The 26,755-nt window shown below is 48.8% G+C and overlaps 2 protein-coding genes and 1 non-coding gene across 15 annotated transcripts in view; 2 read left to right on the forward strand and 1 right to left on the reverse strand.

Moving 5' to 3' along the window:
• AFG3L2 (AFG3 like matrix AAA peptidase subunit 2) overlaps window positions 1-1,040 on the forward strand; it is a 52,474-nt gene extending 51,434 nt beyond the window's left edge. For both annotated transcript variants that reach the window (XM_025364878.1, XM_025364879.1), the window contains exon 17: window positions 205-1,040. In XM_025364878.1, coding sequence (XP_025220663.1) covers window positions 205-423 — 219 coding nt within the window. In that variant the 3' untranslated portion in view covers window positions 424-1,040. The remainder of the gene's footprint in view (window positions 1-204) is intronic.
• Window positions 162-23,363, reverse strand: TUBB6 (tubulin beta 6 class V). Of its 12 annotated transcripts, none has more exons than XM_025364883.1 (5): window positions 22,833-23,363; window positions 22,263-22,350; window positions 21,817-21,925; window positions 19,582-19,692; window positions 3,428-4,952 (listed from the first exon to the last, which is right to left on the reverse strand). In XM_025364883.1, exons 2-5 carry the CDS (start codon window positions 22,317-22,319, stop codon window positions 3,889-3,891), a joined length of 1,341 nt encoding a protein of 446 aa, XP_025220668.1. In that variant the 5' UTR covers window positions 22,320-22,350; window positions 22,833-23,363; the 3' UTR covers window positions 3,428-3,888. The 12 variants fall into 12 exon arrangements, with proteins under 12 accessions (XP_025220678.1, XP_025220668.1, XP_025220675.1 ...); XM_025364890.1 differs by lacking the exon at window positions 22,833-23,363 and adding an exon at window positions 9,272-9,387 and having other exon boundaries at window positions 22,263-22,550; XM_025364884.1 differs by lacking the exon at window positions 22,833-23,363 and having other exon boundaries at window positions 3,428-4,854; window positions 4,927-4,952; window positions 22,263-22,381.
• Window positions 23,364-26,410: 3,047 nt separating this feature from the next.
• LOC112611818 lies at window positions 26,411-26,512 on the forward strand. The gene has a single exon (XR_003116777.1). It is a non-coding gene; the product is annotated as a U6 spliceosomal RNA (small nuclear RNA).
• Window positions 26,513-26,755: the final 243 nt, after the last annotated feature.

Below are 26,755 nucleotides of genomic sequence, written 5' to 3' on the forward strand. Positions count from 1 at the left end.
TGTGTCCCTTACAGATGGACATTGGTTGCTTTGATATTTTGCACATCTTACTCTAAAACTATGCAACCTTATGTATGAGATATCTTAAATCCTTTTTTGGTCTTAAATCCTCTTGTGGAATGGGGTCACTCATTTTAATAAATTAATATTTCTGAATAGACTTTGCTGAGTAGCTGTATTTAATGGAAATTGTTCATATTTCAGGTTGCTCTTCTGTTGTTAGAAAAAGAAGTATTAGATAAGAATGATATGGTTGAACTTTTGGGCCCCAGACCATTTGCGGAAAAATCTACCTATGAAGAATTTGTGGAAGGCACTGGCAGCTTGGACGAGGACACCTCGCTTCCAGAAGGCCTTAAGGACTGGAACAAGGAGCGGGAAAAGGAGAAAGAGGAACCCCCGGGTGAGAAAGTTGCCAACTAGACACCCAGAGGGAGGCTGTCTCAGTCTGTCCGCTGTGGTTTCAGCTGGTGCATTATTTCGGCTGTGGCTTTCAGAAGGATGGAAAGGCTGCGCTGATTGGAGCCAGCCACTGGCCCAGCTGAAATGATGGGGAGAGGAGTCCTTAGTCCTTTCAGCCTCGGAGGTCACAGTGGGTGGCAGGTGACTTTCCGGAGGCCTTGAGGGAAATGCACACTGTCCCACAGCCTCATTGGCTCCCAGATGGGCTGGAAAGCTTGAGCCCAGAGTGGCCGAGGCTGGACCCTGGGGCACCAAGTTGGGTCGGCTGACCGTGCGGCAGGGATCCTTGCACTGGACTCTTAGCGTGTGGGAAGATGCTTTCTCTTTGTCGCCCACTCTTCATTCCTGTTTCTCCTCAGTTCCCCTGTGCAGATGGGCTGTGAAATTAAATTGGAGTCCTGATAAGAACATTTTAATTTGACTTAATATTTTAAAGATTGAATCCAGATCACCTGTTGCTGTCTTAATGGAATGGTTTTCTACAGGAGCTGTAACATACTTTAAAATATGAATGTATTATGTAAATATGGCTTCTTTACATAATAAAATGTCCACACTGTACCTTGTTTCAGAACACATAAAGGGTCCCTGTTTATGCTCTGGATATTTTTAGAAAACATAATGGCAAGAAATTAAATTCTCTTGCTTTTTAGAGGAGAGTCCTTCAAAATCTCAGCCTCGCTGGTTCTCATCAGCTCCCACAGGAGGCTGGAACCTTCTAGAGTTATATGTCCTGCAAAGATGCACTGAGCTCTGGATATAAAGTACATGGGTCCTGAGGGGTTGGTCCTGGCCTGAATTCACGATAACCACCCAGTGCAGTCCTCAAGAGGCCAGTCATGGCCAGATGTTGGCCACACCTCCTGGGTGAAGTTAACGCATAACTGTGGCGGGCCTGGCAGGCTGACCTGAGCCGTCACCTGGATTTCAGAGAAGGAAAAGTGGAACTAAGCTGGAGTCCCCTGGGCCCTGGCTCTCTGGGGACATCTCAGGAGTGGACTGAATGGTAACCTGCTCCTATTGTCTACTAGAAGGGAGTTATTGGTTATGTGCTTCCAGAAAAGTGAGTCTGTAGTGTTGCAAACCTATTACCATAATTCCTAAAAAAAGATGGCATGAGGAAGATTTGCTAAGTCTTCTGTCAATTGCTGCTATTTGGACATGGAGGAGACACTGGCATTTTTAACTATTTACATTTTTAGCAGTCTGTTTTAACAGCACTCCAGCTTTTTAACATTACTCCAGCTTGCCTTGTGTGGTGTTGATGTCAGAACAGTGGCTTTAGAATTAACACAATCTAGTGGCATCCCTGCCATGGCCCCAGGCCATGCATGCTCCATCCATGGCTACTTTCCAGCATCCTGAAATGCCCACCTGTCCCCTGGCAGGCCATGGAAGCAGCTGTTTGGACTCCATAGCTCAGCATGCCAGGAGAACAGGCGTCCCCTGCTTGACCTCTGCACCTGCAGGCGTGCCACACTGGCCACTTCCTTTCCTCATGGGGTGTTTTTGGGAGGTGCCCAATGAAGCATGGTTTCCAGGCTGAGGCTCACACAGTTGTGAGGGTGCCGGGTGTGCTTTTCACCACACAGGCAGTAGATAATTAGGTAGGAGTCACTCTCTACTCCTTACCCAACCACTGCAAGACGTGGAGCCAGCGTGGGCTGCCCTCTCACAGGCCTTGGCTTTGAGGCCTCCCAGGGGATGAGAGTGGGGCCGATGAGACGTGTGTCAGGCTTGATACAGTAAGTGACAAAGTCAGATAGCACTTTGTCACCCGTGTTTCTGGGTGAGGTGAGCCACCTTAAGCTCTGGGCCCTGGACGACCGCCAGCGTGGCCTAGAGCTGCTGCTCAGCCTGCGCAAGTGGCCCTCTGTGCTAGGAGGAGCCGTGGCTACCTGTGTCACCACCATGTGGGGCCTGCACACGCATGGATCTTTCCTTTCCACGGTCACACGGAACATGTTTTCAGGACAGATGTAAGTGGTGAGCTGGTAAGATTTATTTTTACTGTGGTCTCAGAATAGTTCAGATTTCTGCAAAATGATCTGTAATCACCTCAAGTCATGCTGCTGTGTTCAGTGATGAAGTTTCCATCTTCCCAAGGCTGGGGCTTAACAAAATTGCTAGTGAATGTAAGGCCTGGGATCACAGACCACGGGTGTTGTGGTTGTACTGTGGGGCACCCTAACCCTCAGTGGCCCTGAATGACAAAGCTTTGTCTGTCTCTCATTCCCTGTCCAACACAGGTCAGAGTGGGCTCTGCCCAGGATGGTCACTCAGGAACCCAGACGGGTGGACAGGAGGGATTGGGGGGGCTGCCCACATGGGAGGCAAAGCAGGAGGGCTGGCACTGGCACGTGACGCTTCCACCCAGGGGTGACACGCTATACTCATAGCTAGAGCAAGTCCCATGTTCACAGCTTCAAGAGGGCAGGAAGAAGTAAAGCAGAAATATTGTCAACAGCGAGGTCTGTATCAGGCACTAGCGGGGCTACCATGCGTGCCCCATGGAGTCTGTCTTTGGAAACTCCAAAGGCGTGGCCGGTGGTAGAAGCCATCAGGTGTGATGGGCCACAGCAGGAAAGGGCCCATCCCTTCCACGCAGGGCTGGCTGCTGGTACCCCAGCTCCCACCCAGCACCCCTGGCTTTGTCTAGAGACCGAAAGGCCTTTCCTGTGGCTCCTCTGGCTAGAAGGTTGGGGAACCCTAGCCCAGGACCTGACTTGGGATTCTGTGGGCATCTAAAAGGTGGCTGCGGATGGGAAGAGGGGCTTTTGTTTGTGCTACATTGCCTTCCAGCTATCAACAGTTTTGGCCGCCCCGCTTAAAGCCTCCATTTAAAGAACAGCCCTTTCCTCTGTTGTTTTCGTGAAGTGGGGAGTTGTTCACCCTAGGGAGAGACCAGTGACCCGAGTAGCCAATGTAACCATACAAAGTAGCTTAGGTCATTTATGCACATGGCTAGAGAGATGAAGACACACGTTTAGTAATTTATTATGAATCAATTATTTCAAAGTCCCATACTGCATATTCATACAAGGCAACACGGCACAACTTCAGGCTTCATCACAAAGGATGAAAAAGACTGTTTCTAACTCCCCTGCTAATTCTCAGACATGCTTGAACACTTAATGGAAGGTGAAGTTTATTTCGTGGCCCCTCAGTTCTCTTTCAAGTCCTCTAGTAGAAAGTCTCCATGGTGTGATCTTCTGACTGGGTAGAACCCGCAAGTAATTCTCTGCTGTTTTAAAGTATTGTCTTTGTTCCAGATGACTAATTACATGACTTGGCTGCATTTGTGAGGGGCCGACACCAACACAACGGACCAGTGCACCATTCAGGGCCATGGGGTAGGAGGCATCAGGGTTCAAGAAGGAACTTGCGTGTTGTAGGATCTGAGCTGGGGCGGCTCCTCTATTCCGGCTATCCGTCTATCTCCTCTTCTTCATCCTCAAAAGCTTCCTCCCCGTCATTGGCGGTGGCGTCCTGGTACTGCTGGTACTCGGATACCAGGTCGTTCATGTTGCTCTCGGCCTCGGTGAACTCCATCTCATCCATGCCCTCGCCCGTGAACCAGTGCAGGAAGGCCTTGCGCCGGAACATGGCTGAGAACTGCTCGGAGATGCGCTTGAACAGCTCCTGGATGGCCGTGCTGTTCCCGATGAAGGTGGAGGCCATCTTCAGGCCGCGGGGCGGGATGTCGCACACGGCCACCTTCACGTTGTTGGGGATCCACTCCACGAAGTAGCTGCTGTTCTTGCTCTGGATGGCCAGCATCTGCTCGTCCACCTCCTTCATGGACATGGGCCCGCGGAACACGGTGGCCACGGTCAGGTAGCGGCCGTGGCGCGGGTCGCAGGCTGCCATCATGTTCCTGGCGTCGAACATCTGCTGGGTGAGCTCGGGCACGGTCAGGGCCCGGTACTGCTGGCTGCCGCGGCTGGTGAGCGGCGCGAAGCCGGGCATGAAGAAGTGCAGGCGCGGGAAGGGCACCATGTTCACCGCCAGCTTGCGCAGGTCGGCGTTGAGCTGGCCCGGGAAGCGCAGCGAGGTGGTGACCCCGCTCATGGTGGCCGACACCAGGTGGTTGAGGTCCCCGTAGGTGGGCGTCGTCAGCTTCAGGGTGCGGAAGCAGATGTCGTAGAGCGCCTCGTTGTCGATGCAGTAGGTCTCGTCCGTGTTCTCCACCAGCTGGTGCACCGACAGCGTGGCGTTGTAGGGCTCCACCACCGTGTCCGACACCTTGGGCGAGGGCATGACGCTGAAGGTGTTCATGATGCGGTCCGGGAACTCCTCGCGGATCTTGCTGATGAGCAGCGTGCCCATGCCCGAGCCCGTGCCGCCGCCCAGCGAGTGCGTGAGCTGGAAGCCCTGCAGGCAGTCACAGTGCTCGCACTCCTTCCGCACCACGTCCAGCACCGCGTCCACCAGCTCCGCGCCCTCCGTGTAGTGCCCCTTCGCCCAGTTGTTCCCTGCGCCCGTCTGGCCTGCAACAGAGAGAGTCCCGTGCCGTTTAAACAGGAGGGGGCTGCGCCAGCACCGTGCCTGGGCACCGACAAGGAGGGCGTGAAGTGATTCCATGGTGCGCTGTTAGCCAGAGGGAGGGGCCGGGGAAACAGGCACCCACCAACGGGGCAGGTGAGCAGGTGCACTGGTACGTTTTTAGGCAAGTCAGAGTAGCTACTGATCAATTTTAAAGATGTATATACATTTGGACTGGCTGTCCCATGTTAAATAGGTTAATTCATGCACATGGTAGAATTCAAAGGGAACAAAAGCTATACATTAAAAAAATAAGTTACCTGCCGGGCGCCGTGGCTCATGCCTGTAATCCCAGCACTTTGGGAGGCTGAGGCGGGTGGATCACTTAAAGTCAGGACTTAGAGACCAGCCTGGGCAACATGGGGAAACCCCATCTCTACTGAAAATACAAAAATTAGCCAGGCGTGGTGGTGGGGAGCCTGTAGTCCCAGCTACTTGGGAGGCTGAGGCAGGAGAATTGCTTGGACCTGGGACCCGGGAGGTGGAGGTTCCAGTGAGCTGAGATGGTGCCACTGCACTCCAGCCTGGGTGTCAAGAGTGGGACTCCATCTCAAAAAAACAACAAAATAAAGTTCTCTCCTTTGGGCTTTCTGAATTTTGTACTATGTATTAAGTATTTTATTTTCAAAACTGACACTTTTTCATGTTAATGGAGCCCCTCATTCATCAACCAGAATTACTGTTGCAAAATGTTTGCAGAATCAATTATTTATTCTGCTCCTATAATTAAATACTAAGCACAGGAAGTAATTCCTGCCCTCAAATTCTTTCCAGGCCAGTTGAGAAAAGGAGTTTAATATGCCTGAAAGACGTCTGTATTTTATGCAGAGTTCAAGTAACAAGAAAGAGACCTAGTTAGTCTGTTTTCTGCATAATGGTGCATTTTTGCCAGACAGGCTTATGTATACCTTTACCTAAAAAATATTTGAATCTGAAAGATTGGCTCTTAAATTTAAAATCCTATTTTAAATTTTATCTCATTTTAAAATGAGTATCTCATTTTATCTCATTTTAAAATGGAGTATTTCACTAGCGGAAGCATTTTTTCCCAGCTGTAAAAATTACACAGGTTTGTATGTCCATATGAACAGATGCACTTAAAGAGGAGTGGGAGGAACTAATTTTTGCTTTTGCTTTTCTGGCACTACAAGTTTCACATAATGCAATGGCTTTCATACACTGCTGTCAACATTTGTATTTATTTATTTAGAGACAAGGTCTCACGCTGTCACCCAGGGTGGTGAACACTGGCACCACCCTAGCTGACTGCAGCCTTGAACTCCTGGGCTTAAGTGATTCTCCCACTTCAGCCTCTTGAGTAGCAGGGACTACAGGCACATGCCACTACACTTGGTTAATGAACATCTGAAAAAACCAGATACTAAATACTTCATTCATTTTAAAGTTAACATTATTATCTTTTTTTTTTTTTTTTTTTTTTTTGAGATGGAGTCTCGCTCTGTCGCCCAGGCTGGAGTGCAGTGGCCGGATCTCAGCTCACTGCAAGCTCCGCCTCCCGGGTTCCCGCCATTCTCCTGCCTCAGCCTCCCAAGTAGCTGGGACTACAGGCGCCCACAACCGCGCCCGGCTAATTTTTTGTATTTTTAGTAGAGACGAGGTTTCACCGTGGTCTCGATCTCCTGACCTTGTGATCCGCCCACCTCGGCCTCCCAAAGTGCTGGGATTACAGGCGTGAGCCACCGCGCCCGGCAACATTATTATTTTTCATAAATCAAATAGTTGCATGTAATTTATTTTCTGGAAATAATATAATCACTTTAAAAAACACTTATTCTGTTAAATATATCGATAGAATATATTTAAAAATCAGAAATGATTCCAATCAGTTGAAGTTGATTCTTTTTAATTTCCTGTGATTACAAAGTTTTAAATAATGTTATCTACATATATATATATATATATATATATATATATTTTTTTTTTTTTTTTTCCTATTAGTTCACTTATCCAAGGGTGAATATTAAATACTGCCAGAATGGGCCAAGGCTTGGGATCAACTCTATTCCTCTTAATTTTTACATATATGAGAAATCTTGTCTACAGATACATGTAAATGGGAATGAATTATGTTCTACAATGTCATTCAGTTCTTTGTCTTCAGAGTTACATCCCAAAATTCAAATAGTGACCTGTTATCAAAAAGTATTTTCAAGCCTGGGCAACATGGCAAAACCCCATCTCTACTAAAAATACAAAAATTAGCTGGGTTTGGTGGTGCATGCCTTTAGTCCCAGCTACTTGGGAGGCTGAGGTGGGAGGAATCACTTAAGCACAGAAGATGGAGGTTGTAGTGAGCCAAGACTGTGCTACAGCACTCCAGCCTGGGTGACAGAGCAAGACCCTGTCTCAAAAAAAAAAAAAAGTATTTTCAATCATCTGTCACGTAATAACTCAATTTTGTTTGTTTATTGATTTATTTTGAGATGGAGTCTTACTCTGTCACCCAGGCTAAAGTGCAGTGGCACAGTACTGTCTCACTGCAACCTCCGCCTCCCAGATTCAAGCAATTCTGCTTCAGGCTCCCGAGAAGCTAGGATTACAGGTGCTGGCACCACACCTAGCTAATTTTTGTATTTTTTAGTGGAGAGAGGGTTTCACCACATTGGCCAGGCTGGTCTCCAACTCTTGACCTCAAGTGATCCGCCCACCTCGGCCTCCCAAAGTGCTGGGATTACAGGCCTGAGCCACCGCGCCCGGCCAACAACTCGATTTTGAAGAAAGCAGAATTGGAAACAACCTGACTTGCAGGTCATGCCATTTTATATCAGTCATTCTTTTCTTGTTTCTGAATGTAAAGCAAAAAGGCTTAACCAAGACTTACTAAATACACTCTCACTCTTTCACTTTAAGGCAATTTACTTCAGTATACTTAGAGTTGGGAAAATTGAAATACTAATTTCTTTTTTTTTTTTTTTTGAGACGAAGTCTCGCTCTGTTGCCCGGGCTGGAGTGCAGTGGCCGGATCTCAGCTCACTGCAAGCTCCGCCTCCCAGGTTTATGCCATTCTCCTGCCTCAGCCTCCCGAGTAGCTGGGACTACAGGTGCCCGCCACCTCGCCTGGCTAGTTTTTTGTATTTTTTAGTAGAGACGGGGTTTCACCGTGTTCGCCAGGATGGTCTCGATCTCCTGACCTCGTGATCCGCCCGTCTCGGCCTCCCAAAGTGCTGGGATTACAGGCTTGAGCCACCGCGCCCGGCCGAAATACTAATTTCTAATATGAGTTTATCAATTTAATTTTTAATAAAATGTTTTAAATATTTTCATGAAATTTTGGGCTGCAGATTTAACTAAAGTCGTAAAAACTTGCATTGCATTATACAGACCTCTCCCCACTTACTCCAACTTGACTTTTGTCTACACACGGCTGGTGGCAACAATTCACACCACTGCCCAAAGACCAGCTTCTCTGCTCTCACGTGGGCAGGTCCATCCCTGATGCTGCACACACCCTGGGGGCACTGAGCTATGAAGCAGTGAAACCACCAAGGCTGCCTCTGAGAGCTGCCAAGTGCTATATCAGGGAAGCAAGCTGCCTTCCACTTGTCGATCTTTAATTAGTGGACAAGGGGCTCCCATGCAGTTGGGGACACCGGCCTGCTCACAGTGAGGTCTACTGGTGGCACCCCTGGGTTCCGCAGTGCATAGCAAGTGCAGCCTTACACAGTGGGTCCTACTCTTGGAGGGAGAACGAAGCGTTTATCGTGCTAAGCACTGTAGGTGTTCAGTGCAAGAAAAAGTCCGTGATTCTTCATTCAGTGTATTGAACTTAATGTTAAAATGTACTGGACTGTTAATAACTCCTATCACATACAAAGGATGCCCTCCTTAAATATCTAAAGAAGTCCTACAAAATCAGTAAGAAAAACAACAGCCATTAGGAAAACAGGCAAAGGCTCTAAACATACAGCTCACAGGAAGGAAATTCCAATAGCTTAGGTGCTGGAAATAATGCTAAACCCTTCTCCGAAGGGAAAGGCAAATTAAAACAAGGAGATTCTGTTTTTCTGCTATGAAACTGACAGAGATCAAAACACCTGAGTTGCACTGGTGAGGGTTTGGGGAAGGCCACTTCCCACAGGAGCTGGTGGAGATAGCCAAGGGCAGTGGCCTCTGGAACAGCTATCAAAATGATCCCCCTAGACACAGCAATTACACTTCTGTCGACCCATACATGTGCAAAATGACATATATACAAATGTTTACTGAGGGACAGTTTATAAGAATAAAAAGGGGAACAACCTACATATTACCTGAAGACTGGTTAAATCCATGGCAATATCTTTGCAGAGGATACTCTCAGCCATCAACAGGAATGAGGCAGCCATAGTTGCGAAATGGAAAGATTTTCAAAATATGTTGCTGGGGAGCCAGGGAGGGACACTAAGGTACTGAACGGTGTATACAGTTGGCTCCACTGTATGTATGTGAATATATGTGTCTGCCTGAACATATCTGAAAGGACATTCAAGAATCTTAACACTAGTTTGGGGTAGGAAGGAGATCACCTTTTCACTGTGTACCCTTTTGTTCCTTTTAAGTCCTATGCCATGGAAATGTTTTACCTAGCTAGCTAGCAAAATGAAAAAAAAATTACTTTATTAAAACATGTACAATGCAATTAAGAAAGCACAGACAGTTGTCTTTGAAGGATGGGGTCCTAAGGGAGTTCAGTTCTAGCTTTATATATTGCTTGTGACATTTTAACTAAAACATGTATTTTATGATAATCAAGTGAAGATTAAAGTATAAAGGAATTTATTATTATTATTATTTTAGAAATGGGGTCTTCCACTGTTACCCAGGCTGGAGTGCAGTGGTGCAATCATAGCTACTGTGGCCTCCACCTCCTGGGCTCAAGGGATCCTCCTGCCTCAGCCTCCTGAGTAGCTGGGACAATTAAAACATGTTTTTTGGCCGGGCGCGGTGGCTCACGCTTGTAATCCCAGCACTCTGGGAGTCCAAGGCGGGCGGATCACAAGGTCAGGAGATTGAGACCATCCTGGCTAACACGGTGAAACCCCGTCTCTACTAAAAATACAAAAAAAATTAGCCGGGCGTGGCGGCGGGCGCCTGTAGTCCCAGCTACTGGGGAGGCTGAGGCAGGAGAATGGCATGAACCCGGGAGGCGGAGCTTGCAGTGAACTGAGATTGCGCTACTGCACTCCAGCCTGGGGGACAGAGTGAGACTCCGTCTAACAACAACAAAAAAAATTTGTAGAGAAGGTCTCCCTATGTTGCCTATGTTGGTCTTAAACTTTTAAACTCAAGTGATCATCCTGTCTTGGTCTCCCAAAGTGCTGGGATTGCAGGTGTGAACCCCTGAGCCCAGCTCTTCTTTAATGAAAAATTTTAAAATGTCATCAGTAAGTGGGAAATTACTAAATGATGACACATACAATGGTAGGCCCTGTGACTGTCATGGAGGATGTCTGAGATACATTAGTGAAGTTTTCAAAAGGCTGCAAAATGGTGTATGTAGCAGTATCCCATTTTCCCCAAACAAAATCAGCTTTGTGTGTCCTCGCCTAAGTGCACGTGGACACAGAAAAAAGTCAGCAGGGCTGGGTGTGGTGGCCCATGCCTTAATCCCAGCACTTTTGGGAGACAGGTGGATCACCTGAGGTCAGGAGTTCGAGACCAGCCTGGCCAACATGGGGAAACCCTATCTCTACTGAAAATACAAAAAATTAGCTGGGCGTGGTGGCAGGCGCCTGTAATCCCAGCTACTCCAGAGGCTGAGGCGGGAGAATCACTTGAACCCAGGAGGCGGAGGTTGTAGTGAGCCGAGATGGTGCCATTGCACTACAGCCTGGGTAACGAGCGAAACTCTGTCTCAAAAAAAGGAAAAATGCCAACAGGACACAGCCCAACTGTCTACACACTCAGTTATCCCCCTAGGGAATAAAACCTCAGGGGCCACTAGTAGAAGGCATTAGAGCATTCCCTTTCTGCACTGTATACACAATCTATGTGTACTGTTTGAAAAAAACATGTACAAGCAGTTTGTTTTAACTTTGACATGGAAACATTAAACTTTTTTTTTTTTAAGGCCAGCTACGATAATCCTAGCACAGGAAGGTGAAGTGGGAGGATTGCTTGAGCCCAGGAGTTTGAGGCTACAGTGAGCTATGATCACACCACTGCACTCCAGCCTGGGTGACAGGGCCAGACCCCATCTCAAACAAACAAAACCACACATTTAAATATTAAACACTGAAGTTTCCAGAGAGCAGAACTGGCCAGCCAAAACTGACCACAGTGGGCGCTCGCACTTGTCTGCAGTGTCAGCCTCCCTAGATAACCGTCTCAGTCCCACTGAGAAGTCAGCTCAGCCTTTCTCTCCTATTGCCTTTGCCCCATTTGGCAGTCCAAAGCCCAGTGCCACTGGCACGGCAGGACCCTGTGGCTCTGCAGAGGGGCCGGGCTAGGCAGGTGCCTGCTGCGTGCTTGCGGCACACCCCGTGGGCCTGGCCATTTTAGTACTCTCAGGTGGCCGTTTCCTTGTGTTTTTCACAAGCCGTAGACGGCGTCTAGAATGTGACTGTTCTCTTACAAACAAGGGATTCTCTTTCTTCCTGCCCAGCTGTGTTGCACAGTGAAACCTGGCTGACTGCCTTCTCTTAGTAGACAAAAAAACAGTCACTGTCCTTCCTAAGCCCCCACCAACTTCTCTCCACCCCTTCCCCACCCAACTTCTCAGGCAGCACCTGGCAAGACTACAACATAGGCATTGGGAGGAACGAGTTCGAGGCTGGTCCACACTCAGTGCTAGAACTGTCCCATTTTACAAAGGAAAGACCCAGGGCAGCTGTCAAAATAGCCTAGGACCTATTTCATTAAAATAGCAGAAACCAACAACTGAAAATAGTAGGTGGCTTTTGGCAAACATAGAACCCCAATCAATCGGACCTTGAGCTAGCTGTAAGTGGACGGAGACGCTGAACTTGACTCCCTCTGCAGCTCACACCATTTACCCAGCTTCCTCAATACTTATAGCATGATTAGCCACGAAATTTTCTGTACTCTTGATGAAAGTAGGAAGCTGGTGACTTCTGAAAAATATTTTGCTACTGTCTCCTAGCAACAGATGTTCCAGTTAAATATTTGGGAGTTGTGAACTGAACATCTTCTGTACTGATACGGTGTGACGTTAGTGACTTCAGACAGTTAGCAGGAGGCTGCCAACTCTAAGCTTTGGCAGTGGGGCTGCAATAGGTACCCAGGGTTTTCTGAGTCCCCCCTCTGGTTTCGAGCTCACACTGGGTGATGGAGTAAGTGTCAAGGGTCTGTGCACTCCTGCCCCCTCTTCTAGCCCTGAATCTGGAAGAAAAAGAAATACAGAAAGAGGCTGGAAGAATGTTTACCTTTCTGGTGCTTCGTTCTTTTCCCATAAAACTTTCCAACAATCAAATAGGCATGACTGCTATGCAACCAGCAATTCATTACAGAAAAGTTTTTCTTTCTTTTTTTTTGAGACAGGGTCTTGCTCTGTTGCCCAGGCTGGAGTGCAGTGGCGTGAACACTGCTCACTGTAACCTCAACCTCCCTAGCTCAAGTGATCCTACCACCTCAGCCTCCTGAATAGCTGGGACCCCAGATGCACACCACCATGCCTAGCTAATTAAAAAATTTTTTTTTTGTACAGAGAGGATCTCACTATGTTGCCCAGGCTGACCTTCAACTCCTGGGCTCAAGTGATCTACTTGCCTCAGCCTCCCAAAGTGTTGGGATTATAGGCATGAGCCACTGTCCAACTGCTAAGTTTTTTCTTTCTTTCTTTCTTTCTTTTTTTTTTTTTTTGACAGGGTCTCGCTCCATCACCCAGGGGGCAGTGCAATGGCTTGATCTCAACTCACTGCAACTTCCGCCTATCAGGTTCCAGCGATTCTCCTGCCTCAGCCTCCCAAGTAGCTGGGATTACAGGCGCCTGCTACCACGCCTGGCTAATTTTTGTATTTTCAGTAGAGACAGGGTTACACCATGTTGGCCAGGCTGGTCTCGAACTATTGCCCTCAGGTGATCTGCCCGTCTGCGCCTCCCAAAGTGCTGGAATTACAGGTAACTTTCACTCTTAAAAGTGTATACTACTAATGTGAGTGAGTGTTCCTAAATAATTTCAAACTCTATTTGGAAATGGAATGACACTGGTTTACTGTAATTTACCAACTCTAACTGAAACAATATGGTATAAAGCCAGTGAGGATAGATCATCTCCAGTTCACAGACAATTCTGCCTCTTTTACTGGAGAACGACTTAAAAACTATTTAGCTAAACAATATAGAATGTTTATACATTCTGGATACTTCTCCATTCTCCATAATATGTTATTTTAACAAATAAGCATATTCATTTAAACAAGTCACAATTCTTAAAATGGTGTCAACTTGCTAAAATTCCTATTAAAGACGTATCATATCAGTACAACCTGTTGAAAACTTAAAATATTCTCAATCAAAAATAGGGTTGCATGTCAGACAAAGCAAAGATGCAAGAAGCAATTTCGGGGAAGTTTTTATGTGCCAAAGGTCATTTCTAATGTTTTTGAAGGCTTACAGGGACAGTTAGACAACTAAATGGGCACCGTAGGTCTGTCTTAATTTGTCTTAATCTTCGCGACCCCATTTGTCAACAGCTAGAAAGACCTTACACTCTCCCAATGTTCAATTCAAATAAACCAAAGAAAACTTCACAATTGCTCAAGTGGCAGCTATGAGAAACTAGCTTCTCACCACTTCAGTAGTTTGTGATGCACTCATTTCATAAAGATCAGTTCATGGCTTTGACTCTCTTGAGGCCTGGCCAGGTCCGGGCTGCACTGCGCTGACAGCTGGTGGGTGAGGCCTCCTCGGGGCACCTATCCAGACTGGGTTGGGTCCCTCAGTTGCTGCCAGGCCTGGGGCAGACTGGGCCGGGGCCAGACAGCCATGACCTGCCGAAACCTTCTCCATGAAAGCTGCCTTTTCCGTGACCACACCTTTTAGACAACTGACATCTTTCTTTTGACACAGTTAAGGCACGCAAAAGCATACGAAAAACAATACCATGAATCTCTACACACCTACTACCCCTTTAAGAAATAAAACCAGCCGGGCGCGGTGGCTCAAGCCTGTAATCCCAGCACTTTGGGAGGCCGAGGCGGGCGGATCACGAGGTCAGGAGATCGAGACCATCCTGGCTAACATGGTGAAACCCCGTCTCTACTAAAGGTACAAAAAACTAGCCGGGCGTGGTGGCGGGCGCCTGTAATCCCAGCTACTCGGAGGCTGAGGCAGGAGAATGGCGTGAACCTGGGAGGCGGAGCTTGCAGTGAGCCGAGATCGCGCCACTGCACTCCAGCCTGGGCGACACAGCGCGAGACTCCGTCTCAAAAAAAAAAAAAAAAAAAGAAATAAAACCAGCCACTGGTACATGAAGCCCTGTGTAACAAGTCTGAGTGTGAACATACTAAATTATGCAGAACTGGATACTTTTTTCCTTTTTTATCTCAAAAAGCAGTAATGGGTGTGGCATGAGTTTCAGCTAACCACCCTTCCCCTGGGGAACAGTGCAGTGTGCGCTGAGTTGCATTTTAATATCCTGTCTTCCGGCTCCTGTGTGTGTGAGTCCTGGCATGATATGTGTGCAGGTTTCTCTGTTATACACTGACAATTTATGTCAGCATAGAATAGAAGGGCCAAATTCAGAGCTGTTCTTACACTTCCTATAAAGTAGTTTGTAAAGCTCTGAGTCTCTCATAAAATAAGCATTCAGTTGCTACGTTTCTTTGAAAAGTTTAATTTCAGGCAAAAGTGCAGCAAAAACTATGCTCTCAGACACTGCTGGTGGCATTAATCCAACTGGAAGTGTGTAAAAAGGGCTTAAATATCTTCACTCTTTGACCCAGTAATTTTGCTTCTCGAGAATCTATTCTGAAATCAAAGTCAGAAACTGACAAATTTAAGTGAATCAAGATGTTCAATATTCATTTTAAGAACAAGTTGGAAAGAAACAGCTTCCTGATTATTGGCCATTATATAGTTGCATAAAGAATTAATTACACATTATGGAGCTATTAAAAATTATGGATTTTAGAAACTGAATATGATTTATAATGTCCAATGGAAAAAGATATAAATGATACCATGATTACAACTAATGAAAGCCAGCAAAAAGAAAGAAACAAAGATGAAAAATATACCTCAGTGCTGACAATGATTATACTAAGATGATGGGCATATGGAATTTTTTTTTAACTCTAGTTTTAAACTTTCTAAGACTGTGGTTATATTAGTTTTTGCTGAAAAAAAGCAAAGTTTAGAAAGCAAAGTAAAAATTAAAAATAAATACAAATCACTCAGGATGGTGGGGAGATCTCCCTTTTAAATATATTCCCCTTTATGAGACAATGTCAGCTGTGTCACCTGCTGTGCTTCCTTTTTTGGATTTAGTTGCCAGAAACCCAGAGCTAAAATTAATTCTCAGCCACAGCTGAGCTCACAGTTGACTCTGTGTTGTAAACTGCTACATTTATGCCTGTCTTTTACTGTTGTTTCATATCCTTGTTTGAAGAAGGTATATACTTGACATAACTAAAACTTTAAGATCTTCTTTATCTATAAAAATTCACAGATGTGCTTGTTACTGTTTCCCTATCTCAGGAAGGACTCCTGCGGGGGAGGCAGGCAGCGGGGGAGGCAAGCAGGCATGGGGGAGGCAGGCAGGCAGCGGGGGAGGCAGGCAGGCAGCGGGGGAGGCAGGCAGGCAGCGGGGGAGGCAGGCAGGGAGGGAGGCGGGTTTTCACTGCATGGCCTTTCCAGCTGTGCACCACGTGCACACACTGCCTATCAAAGAAGAGGTGTGATTTCTAAAAGGTGTGTTAGTTGGAAACACATGAATTGTGTCTCGTAAAGCTTACTGAGACTACGGTAGACTCAGCCAACTGTAATTCAGACTCAAGAAATCTTAGCTGTCCGCTCAGATTCTCACCAAAAATCCACTGAACCTCACAAGACTGGGCAGAATTCTACAAGGAGGTGGGGAGACAGGGCCATTTCTTCTTGCAGATTCTTACAAGGGTCTGTGACCCCAAGATGTTTGGGGGTCCTTCCTTTCAGACAGTGAAGTGAAGACACCCAGAGAAGGGAACTGATATCCCCAACGGGCACAGAGCTAGGGTCAGCTGCTCAGTTTCCCTCTCCCAGTGCGGTGCTTTCTTCCTGGCTACATTAACTCTGTGACTTGGGAATGTGGTCCAGAAAGAAGGTGTGGCTGCTGAGTCTATACCTACTTAGTAAGTGAGTTATTCAATGCTGATCTGTATAAAGTAGGGCCGTCCTTTTTCCTTCCTCACAATACAGAATATTAATGTTATCCAAGTCAGGTTTTTATTACAGTACTCAGAGAGCAGTCCCTCCAAACTGACAAGGATGACACTGGGCAAGGGGAGCTCTCAGACACCCGCCGTGGGCATGCACATGGATTCAGCTCTTCTGGAGGCCAATCTGCAATCTCTATGTGTGAGCATTTCTGCAGAACAGATTCCGTGAACTGGAACCCTTGGATGGAAATTACTGATTTGCTCAATCTACTAAGTAGTTCTCTGAACAGCTGTTATTTTCTCAAACACATTCACCAACACTAGGTCTTAGCAGCTTCTAAAATACTGGCCAATCTGGTGGGAGAAAAATATTTTGTTTTAATTGCCCCTCACCTCTAGTTACTAGTAAATTTTGTCTCCAGGTATTTATAGTTTTATTACAATTGTGAATAGAATGTGTTTGCCAGTGATTATTGCTTTTAATGTGATTCATCTGTTCCGGTTTGCTGGGACCCTGACAGTTTTATCACTCAAAGTCTAGTGTCCTGGGGAACACCTCCTCCCAGTTCCAGGCAAATCAGAAAGATTGGTAACCTGATAGCAGAACAATTAATTTCTGAATATTTTATCTTGTCTCTGGCTCCCTTACTAAAGTCTTGTAAGTGCTAGTCATTTTTCAGCTGATAGTGTATCTAGAAACTCCAAGAGAATCATTTCATCAACAAATAACACTTGTCTTTTCCTTTACATGATTTGCATATTTTCTTTCTCTGGTTTTTGTGCACTGGCTAAAGCCTTCAGAACATGGAACAATTGTAGAGACAATAGACATCTGTTTCTTATACCTAATTCTGCTGGGAATGCTTCTAATGTTTCACCAGGGAGTATAATGTTGCTATGGGTTTCTGGTAGATAGTCTGTAAATAAAGGAAGTTTCTTTCTATTTCCAGCTTACATAGAAGTTTTTTTGTCCTCTACAAATCGGGAACACATCCAAAACTTTATCTTTTTTTTTGAGACAGAGTTTCACTCTTGTTGCCCAGGCTGGAGTGCAATGGTGTGATCTTGGTTCACCGCAACCTCTGCCTCCAAGGTTCAAGTGATTCTCCTGCCTCAGCTTCCTGAGCAGCTGGGATTACAGGCATGCACCACCACACTGGGCTAATTTTGTATTTTTAGTAGAGATGGGGTTTCTCCATGTTGGTCAGGCTGGTCTCGAACTCCCGACCTCAGGTGATCCACCCGCCTTGGCCTCCCAAAGTGCTGGGATTACAGGCATTAACTACTGCTCCTGGCCTCCAAAACTTTAATCTCTTTAAAAAAATTGTTTCCTGCTGGGAGTCAAAAAAAACTCCACTTTTTGGGGGCATCTATTAAGATGTTGTCTTTAATCTATTAGTAGACTTCTTAATGTTGAACCATCCTTGCATTCCTGGGATGTTGCTAGTATTTCTCAAACACTTATTTTGTAGTAGACATTCTAAGTGTTTATTTAATCCTTACATCTTACTAAGAGGTAGACAGTCCCACTTATGATGAGGAAATTAAGTCACAAGTAAGTTAAATAAGTCTAAGGCCACATAGTGAGTGGAAGGGCCAAAATTTTAACCCAGGGAGTGTGGCAGCAGAGCCAGAGTCCTAACCATTACACTATCTAATAGCACATTGGTCACAATGTGCTACTAATATATTTTTTTTAAAAATGCAACTGCATTTGATATTCTAAGTATTTTATTTTGGATTTTTGCAGTAAGTTTGATACACAGCTTTTACTTGTATGTTCTAGTAGAAGCTACCTAGCCTCATAGGAAATGTTGGGAAGTTTTCCATCATTTTCTCTCTGGAATGGTTTGGATAATGGGGATTGTCTGTTATCCTCAATTAAACTATCTCTTCCTGGTGCCTTTTGAGAAAGGGGTTGGAATGTAGATTTTTCATGATGTATTTGATTACTACACCATAGTGCTTTTAAGCCAGAATCAGTCTTGAAATTCTTCACATTTTCTTGGAAGACACTGCCTTTCACAGGTATTGGAAATGTTTGATTGAGTGAGGCATTTTTTTTTTTAAAAGCAATAATGTAAATAGATATGTGGTCTCTAACATTAAAATAGTCAGGTGGGAAACCTCCAAGTCTGCCACCTATCCTGTGGGTTCTACTTGATAACACTAATGGTACCACTTCATTTAATTTTATATAATTTTCTTTAGAACTCTGCAGAAAGAGGGCCGGGCGCGGTGGCTCAAGCCTGTAATCCCAGCACTTTGGGAGGCCGAGACGGGCGGATCACGAGGTCAGGAGATTGAGACCATCCTGGCTAACACGGTGAAACCCCGTCTCTACTAAAAAAATACAAAAAACTAGCCGGGCGAGGTGGCAGGTGCCTGTAGTCCCAGCTACTCGGGAGGCTGAGGCAGGAGAATGGCGTGAACCCGGGAGGCGGAGCTTGCAGTGAGCTGAGATCCGGCCACTGCACTCCAGCCTGGGCGACAGAGCGAGACTCCGTCTCAAAAAAAAAAAAAAAAAAAAAAAAAAAAGAACTCTGCAGAAAGACAGGTTTACCATCATTTTTTAGGTGGAAGAAGCGAGGAAAAAAAGGATTTACCTAATTCTGATAAAACCAATATAGGAACCAAAAACAAATGGCAAATAACTTTATAATGACGGGGAGAAATAAGCTAATGTCTAAAACTGTTTCTTAGTTTTTCTTTTTTTGTTTTTTGCTATTTTTGAGACGAAGTCTCACTCTGTCGCCCAGGTTGGAGTGCAGTAGTGCAATCTTGGCTCACTGCAACCTCTACCTCCTGGGTTCCAGCGATTCTCCTGCCTCAGCCTCCTGACTGGCACGTGCCACTACGGCTGGCTAATTTTTTGTATTTTTAGTAGAGACGGGGTTTCACCGTGTCAGCCAGGATGGTATTGATCTCCTGACCTCGTGATCCACCTGTCTCGGCCTCCCAAAGTGGTGGGATTACAGGCATGAGCCACCGTGCCTGGCCTGGTTTTTGTTTTTTAATCAAGAAGTACCAGTAGAAGAATTTCATTTAGAGATATAGAGGTTCCTTCCCACCAAAAAAGTCAAGATTTAAAAAAAAAACTTCCTTGTGATGAACCCAGCTAGGGATAAGGAGGGGTGGGTCTAGGAACCACTGATTTCCATTCACACTTTTTCTGTGACACGTGATGCTTTAAATCTGGCATATAAACTAAGTTGATTAAAAAAAAAAAAAAGAAAGTGAGAAAGATGGAACCTACCAAAGATGAAGTTGTCAGGCCGGAAAAGCTGCCCGAAAGGCCCCGACCGCACGCTGTCCATGGTGCCTGGCTCTAAGTCCACCAGGGCGGCCCTGGGCACATATTTCTGAGCTGGAGGAGAAAAGAACCATCCACAAGAGTTACTTTCAGGTTTCTAAAGGAATTGACGTCAATTCCCACCAATTGACTTTCAAGTCCCACCAGTTCTAGCTGCCTGAAATGGATCAACCAGGGTCTTTTCAGAGGGTACAGGAACTTTCTTAGAATCACAGAATTGGCTGGGCGCACTGGCTCATCCCTGTAATCTCAGCACATTGGGAAGCCAAGGTGGGCAGATCGCTTGAACCCAGAAGTTCGAGACCAGCCTGGGCAACAGAGCAAAACCCTGTTTCTAAACACAAACAAAACGAAAAAACAAAAAAAAATTAGCTAAGTGTGGTTGGTGGTGTGCACCTCTAGTCCTAGCTACTCTGGAAGCTGAGGTGGCAGGATCATCTAAACCCAGTTGTGCCACTGTACTCCTAGCCTGGGGCTACAGAGTGAGACCCTGTCTTTTTTTTTTTTTTTTTTGAGATGGAGTCTCACTCTGTCACCCAGGCTGGAGTGCAGTGGCCCGATCTCGGCTCATTGCAAGCTCTGCCTCCCATTCTCCTGCCTCAGCCTCCTGAGTAGCTGGGACTACAGGAGCCCGCCACCACGCCTGGCTAATTGTCTGTATTTTCAGTAGAGATGGGGTTTCACCATGTTAGCCAGGATGGTCTAGACCTCCGGACCTTGTGATCTGCCCGCCTTGTCCTCCCAAACTGCTGGGATTACAGGCGTGAGCCACCGCGCCCAGCCGAGACCCTGTCTCTTAAAAAAAAAAAGAAAAAAAATCCCAGAACCTTAACACTGGAATGAGGAACGAGCCCAAGCATGACCTGGCAGAGGAGGTTCCAGGAAGAGGCAGGATGAGAAATCAAGTCCCCTGACTTCCTGCCTACTGTATTTTCCAGCTCACCCTGACACCTCTTTCCTGTTAGGAAGTTTTAGGACTTTAGCTCCATGGAAATAAACTATGTATTACAGAAAATTGCCAGGTTTGGATGAAATTCCCTGCTTTGTGACACCTCCCCCATGCATACACATACATGTGCCCATGTGCAGTCTGAGCACCTTGTTACCGGGAGCACTCCACTGGCTCTGTTTCCCCAGAGTCACTCTCATTTTGAGTCAGAGTGTTCTTGTGTGGAATTTTCATGCCAATTGGGCTAGAACTTGTTCCCAGTGAGGACAAGGTTAATGATTCCAAATAGGACCTGCTCTTCAACTCCTGTCCTGCAGTGCACACACCCAGATCGAAAATGGATGTACCCAAGCTGGGCGAGGGGTTAACAGGAAGTGCAGTGTATACTGGAACTGTCCTTAGTGTCCTCTAGAAATTTCATCTTCCATGCCCTGATGTTCCCGGCCAGTCATTGCTGCATAAATTAATAAAACTCCACTAGTTGCTCAGAACTGCCTGCAGTTTCAACTTCCAGGGAGGTTAAAGTCTTTTTAGAGGTCTGCAAGGGACCAGAAGAGTCACTGAAGAGAGCGTTTCTCAAATTTTTAGCCAAGAATCCCCAGTAAGAGATACATTTTAAACTGGGGATTTAAAAAAAAAAAAAAAAAAAGCTTTGTTTTTCCCAAGGATCCTTGAGAAACGCTCTAATTTACTCTAACAGGGTGTCCCTCTGTCACCCAGGCTGGAGTGCAGTGGCACGATCACAGCTCCCTGCAGCCTCGACCTCCTCGGCTCAAGGCCTCAGTTAACTGGTATCACAGGGGCGGGCCACCGCGCCCGGCGAATTTTAAAATTGTTGGAGATCGGGGCGGGAGGGGGCCGGGGTGTGGACAGCCCAGGCTGGTCCTGAACTCCTGGGCCCAAATGATCCTCCAGTCTCGGCTTCCCAAAGCGCTGAGATCAGAGGCTTGAGCCACCGCGCCCGGCCAGACAGAGAGGGCTGGACAGGAACCGCTGCGCTGATTTCACAACGCGAACCAGCGCTCTGGCCCTCGGGATAGGCCGAATCCAGCTGCTTGAATAATAAACTGACGGCGGACTTCCCGCCCCGGAGGAGCGAAGGGAGTGGCCGGGCCTCCCGCTACGTCCCGGGAGAACTTTTCCCGAAGCAAACCAGCCGCGCGCAGAGGCGGCGCCCGAGCGTCCACGCGGGTCCCGGCCGGGCAGGGCGCGGCGGCCGCGATACTCACACGATGACTCATTGTAGTAGACGCTGATTCTCTCCAGCTGCAGCGCCGAGTCTCCCACGTAGCCCCCGGCCGGGTCGATGCCGTGCTCATCGCTGATCACTTCCCAGAACTTGGGCAGGGCGAGGCGAGGGGGACAGACGCTCAGAACCCAGAGCCCCGCACGCCGCCATCCGCGCCCACCCCGGGCGCCCCGGCGGCCGGATTCCAGGCGCGCCTGAGCCGCCGGCAGCCGCTCCCAGTTGGGGTGGGGGCGGGGGGCGAGGAGCGGAGGTTCCCCGGCCGGCCACGCCCTGGGCGCTCCCTCCCTGCGGCCCGCGCGGGTCCGCACCGGGCTCCGAGGACCCAGGGGCGCAGAGCTGGTGCGCGCCCGTGGGGGGTCGCGCCGGGAGACCCGGGGCCCTGCAGCCGCCCACCCGCGGGGAAGCCCCGTGCAGCGCCAGGCCCACCTTGGTGCCGATCTGGTTCCCGCACTGGCCCGCCTGGATGTGCACGATCTCCCTCATGGCGGGCGCGGCTCTGCGCTGGGCACTGGCTCTGCGGACGACGGCGGCAACTGCCGGCCGGCTGCCAGCGTCCCGGGCCCGACTCTCCGCGCCCCCGCCCCCGCCCCGCCGCTCGCCAATGGCTGTGGGCCCCGCCCCGCCGTCCCCGCTCGACGCCGCGGCCCAGCCTGCAGCGGGCGGGGAAGGACGCGGACGCCAGTCGGGGACCCTTGCCGGGAGCCGGGCGGAAAAGGACGGGCCAGGGCCTGGCGGGGAGGAGACGGGAAGGGGCGCGGCGCCCGCCCCCATCCCCGTTTTGCTGCCCCCCGCGGTGCCGCGCCCGAGGGAGACGCGAGTCGGGCCGGGGCGTCGGGGCGGCGGAGCCGACGTGGCCCGCGGGGTCCCAGCGCTGCGCCCGGAGTCCTGCAGCCGCCCGCGCCGAGCCCAGCCCAGCGGGGAGACGGCCCTGGGGCGCGGCGGTGGAGCTTTTCGGGGTCTCTGATCCCTGCGTCCCCGGCCGCACCCCGGGCGCACGTTCAGGGCCTCCCGGTCCTGCTGTTTCCGTCCCCGGACATACAGGGGCCCTTCCTCTCCGACGACCCCCACTCCTTTGGAACGGGGTTTAGCTCGAGTGACTACAGGGCTGGATCCGAAAATGAACACTCTGCGCCGGGTCTACGCAGCCGACCCCTCACGCGTTAGCGAAGAAATGCGCTTCGGCCTGGGAGGGCGCGCGCGAGTCAGTCTTCCCGGCCAGTTTTGCGTGGTGGAAAGGAATGACCGCGGATGCGGGCCGGGTGACTTGGATTTTAATGACCGCGGATGCGGGCGGGGTGACTTGGATTTTAATTCTAGCTGTTTCTAGTTGACAATGCACTTCAGCGGACTCCTCTGTTAACGGAAAAGGTTACCGTAGGGGACCGCCGCGAGCCTTTCAGCCTCCAAAATGCGGGATGCTCCGGCCTCTGCGGTCACAGTGTGCATGCATCAGGGCTTTTGCGGGAGTTTCCTCACTTGAACGCTTCAGACTGGGACCTCCAGGGGAGCCTCTGCGTCCCCTCCCAGGCCCTTGGAAACGCCGCACAGGAGGAAGCGACGATGTTCTGTAATTTGCACTGGCATTTTCTTTTTAGATCGATGAAAACTTTGGGAAAATCCTAATTGTTTGTGTACATGTTTGCGTGTTTGGAAGGGAGTGGAGAACTTTAAAAGTTTTTCTTTTGGAGTTTTGCAAATGTTTCCAAATTAAGGAATTTTTTTTAAGCCTTGGGTCCCCGCCTCCCCACTGCTGTCTCCACCCCAGTGCAGCTCCTCGGCCTTCTTTCGGGTCCCCACACCTCTTTACACAGCCACACGCCCAGGTAGCAGAGGAGGCGGCCACAGCCCAGCTCCTGCGCTCCCGTTTCAAACTTTGAGCCTGAGATTACCCAGCCACCTTCTCCTGGGTCCTCAACACCCTTATTTAGGCTGTTTGTTTCCATTGCTTAATTATTGACTCCAACGAGGCTATCTTAACCCATCTGGCCGGCCCGAAGTCTAGTGTGGGGAGCCCGAGAGCGGAGGGCCTGTGCATCCCTGGAGGAACCCTTCCTCCAGCTTTAGTCTCTCTCTCTAAGAAATCCAGCCATCAAGCGGTTTAAAAGAGCCTACTTTAGAAGCTTTGGTCGTTTGCTGAAATAGCCACCCTTTCAGTGCCAGTCCTTGGGTGGAATTTAAGTCCAGGGGTCTGATCGAGCGAGAAAGTAGGTCTAGTTAGCGTGGCCTCAGGAAGTCCGTTGTCACTTGGATTTGACAAGGGACAAGACGACCTGCTGGTTTCTGGGCTCCTGCTCGCTCTGCGCTCTGCGCTGTCTGCAGGGGTTGGTACCCGCGGAGTGCGCTTTGTCTGGAGCAACGCGGTGCTGGAGGATGAGGAGACCGGGAGGAAACCTTCCCCCGGCAAAGCTTGTCTCCCTTCCCTCCCATCAGAGGGAAGACACAAGGGATTCCCCGCAGAATGAACCAAGGCCTCCCCAGGAAGGACATGGGGACAGTTCTGTGCAAAGCCTGAATTCACGTTTCTTTCCTAAAATGGCTCCAGGTCTCTCTGCAGCCTTGGCCTGTCTTTGAATCCCAGCCCTGACTTCCCTGGTGTCTGTTGGCCACCCCCTTCTGCGAGCCAGCAGGTGAAGCCCTGACCTGTCTGCCTGGGCTGGGGCTCTCCAGGCTCTGGTCCCCCTACCCTCACTGCCCCTGGGCGAGGCTGTTTGTGACGCGGTGTGGCCAAATGCACACAAGCCGCAAAAGTCATAGAGGATACATTCTCTTCTCCTACCTTAAAAAATACACCGTGGTATCTGGAAAGCTGGGTTCCAGTTTGGAATTCTCAGGCTAGGCCGGGCACAGTGGTTCACACCTGTAATCCCGTTACTTCCCAAAGCTGACATGGGAGGATTGCATGAGCCCAGGACCTTGAGACCAACCTGAGCAATATAGTGAGACCCCTGTCTCTACAAAAAGTTAAAAAATTAGCCAGGCATGGTGGTACATGCCTGTACCCAGCTTGCTCCAGAGTCTGAGGTGGGAGGATTGATTGCTTGAACCTGGGAGGCAGAGGTTGCAGTGAGCTGTGATCATGCCACTGCATTCGAGCCGGGATGACAGCGTGAGACCCTGTCTCAATTTAAAAAAAAAAAAAAAAGAGAGAGAAAATAAAAAAAGAAATCAGAATTCTTGGGCTCCTCGTTGATTTGCATCAGGACATGGAAGTGGGGCGGCTGGTCTCAGCCTGCAGTCCTCACTTTCAACACCTGCCTTTCTCCCCACCTCCAATTCTGTCCCACACAGAGATGGGTCTCCTGGTACATGCCTGTGGACACTTCAGTCCTCACCCACTCACAGCCATCCCAGGCCACCCTGCAGGAGGAAGGGGCCGTAGGAGTAGGTTTGGGGAGGTCTGGGCAGGGACTCCTGAGGTCTGGGGGCTGAGGTGCCATCTAGGAGCTGTGGGCACATCCCAGTGGCCCCGTAAGGAGGGGGCAGGCCAAGGACAGGGCTCCTCGCCTGAGTTGAAGGCAGTGATGGCATTCATGACTTGGTGCTCTGGGTGAGCCACATTACCCATGCACTCCTGTCTGCCCGCTTTCCTCCTCCTCTTGCTGTCTCTTTCATGCCTTTGATCACAGTCTTGTTTCTCAGAACACCTGCTTCTGTTTCATGCATGTGTAGTAAGGATTCCAGGCTCACTGCCCAGGTTTGAGTGCTGGTGTTTACACACACCTGGAGCGTGGGAGATGGCTGATGGGTGTCTCTTCCTCTCCCGCCCTTTTCTGAGCTGCACTGAGGATGAAGACAGGAGGGTCTCATCCTCTCCAAATGCTGAGAAGTCCCTGGGGAAGGGGACCCGGAGGGGCCGATCTGGCTCTTGAACTGGGCTGGTAATGGCCATGGGTGGTGTCATTTTCAACTAAACCCCCAAATCTGGAAAAATGAATGACATCAGACCCTGGCGTTTTTGTGTGACGTTCTTCTTGGTGGATAAAGGATGGAGCTTCCCCAGAAAGAAGTGGGCATTCCACCTGCCAACTGTGCAGGGAGAGGCAACGGCCGGGACAAGAATTGGAGAGTGGGAGGGTGCCGTGGGGAGGCTGGGAAGGCTGGGGTGCCCCAGTGTTGAGCTCTCTCTGGGCCCTGGGTGTTGCCACGTGGACTTCAAGGACAGAAACACACTTGCTCCTCCCCGCTGCCTCGCTGGGGAAAGGAACCTGCGGCTCCCAGTGGCAAGCCAGGCGAGCAGGCATCAGTTCTGAGTTAGGCTAGGAATGAGCTCTCCTGCTGTCTGGCACCTTCAGCGAAGCGTTGTCAGAATTTACTCTCTGTAGGTTCTGGGAAGGGCAGCCACGGTCCTCCTGATCTGGCGAGTGGGCACCGGGGCCAGTATCGGTGGGTGGATGAATGTAACCCTGACCCATGGTATTCTGAGGTCAGTCGGCCTGAGTGGTCTTGGTTACAAATGGGGGCGTCGAAGTTTATAAAGGCGGTCTGGGGACCTGCTAAACGCTAGACTGTGTTTGCACAGTCGAGTTAACGTATTCTCTTGGGTTCTAATTCTTTTGAAAAATAATATTTCGTACTTGCTTTGGCAGCATGTATACTGGAATTGGAATGATACAGAGAAGACTAGTGTGACATTGCACAAAGATGACATGCAAATTCATGAAGCAGTTCATATTAATTTTTTTTTTTTGAGACAGTTTCATTCTGTCACTCAGGCTGGAGTGCAGTGGTGCCATCTTGGCTCACTGAAACCTCGTCTCCTGGGTTCAAGTGATTCTCTTGCCTCAGCCTCCCAAATAGCTGGAATCACAGGCGCATATCACGACACCCAGCTAATTTTTGTGTTATTAGTAGAGGCAGGGTTTCACCATGTTGGCCAGGCTGGTCTTGAACTCCTGACCTCAGGTAATCCGCCTGCCTCA

The sequence above is a fragment of the Theropithecus gelada genome, chromosome 18, assembly GCF_003255815.1.
Source record: "Theropithecus gelada isolate Dixy chromosome 18, Tgel_1.0, whole genome shotgun sequence".
Lineage (NCBI taxonomy): Eukaryota > Metazoa > Chordata > Mammalia > Primates > Cercopithecidae > Theropithecus > Theropithecus gelada.

Bases quoted from the DNA above. Each gene is read 5' to 3' on its own strand.
- TUBB6 (XM_025364881.1), bottom strand. From the start codon at position 22,607: ATGGGGGCGGGCGCCGCGCCCCTTCCCGTCTCCTCCCCGCCAGGCCCT. The intron at 19,693-21,816 runs GTGAGTATCGCG...TTTCTCCTCCAG, and splicing joins CTACTACAATGAGTCATCGT to CTCAGAAATATGTGCCCAGG. The intron at 4,953-19,581 runs GTAGGTTCCATC...TCTCTGTTGCAG, and splicing joins GCCTGACAACTTCATCTTTG to GCCAGACGGGCGCAGGGAAC.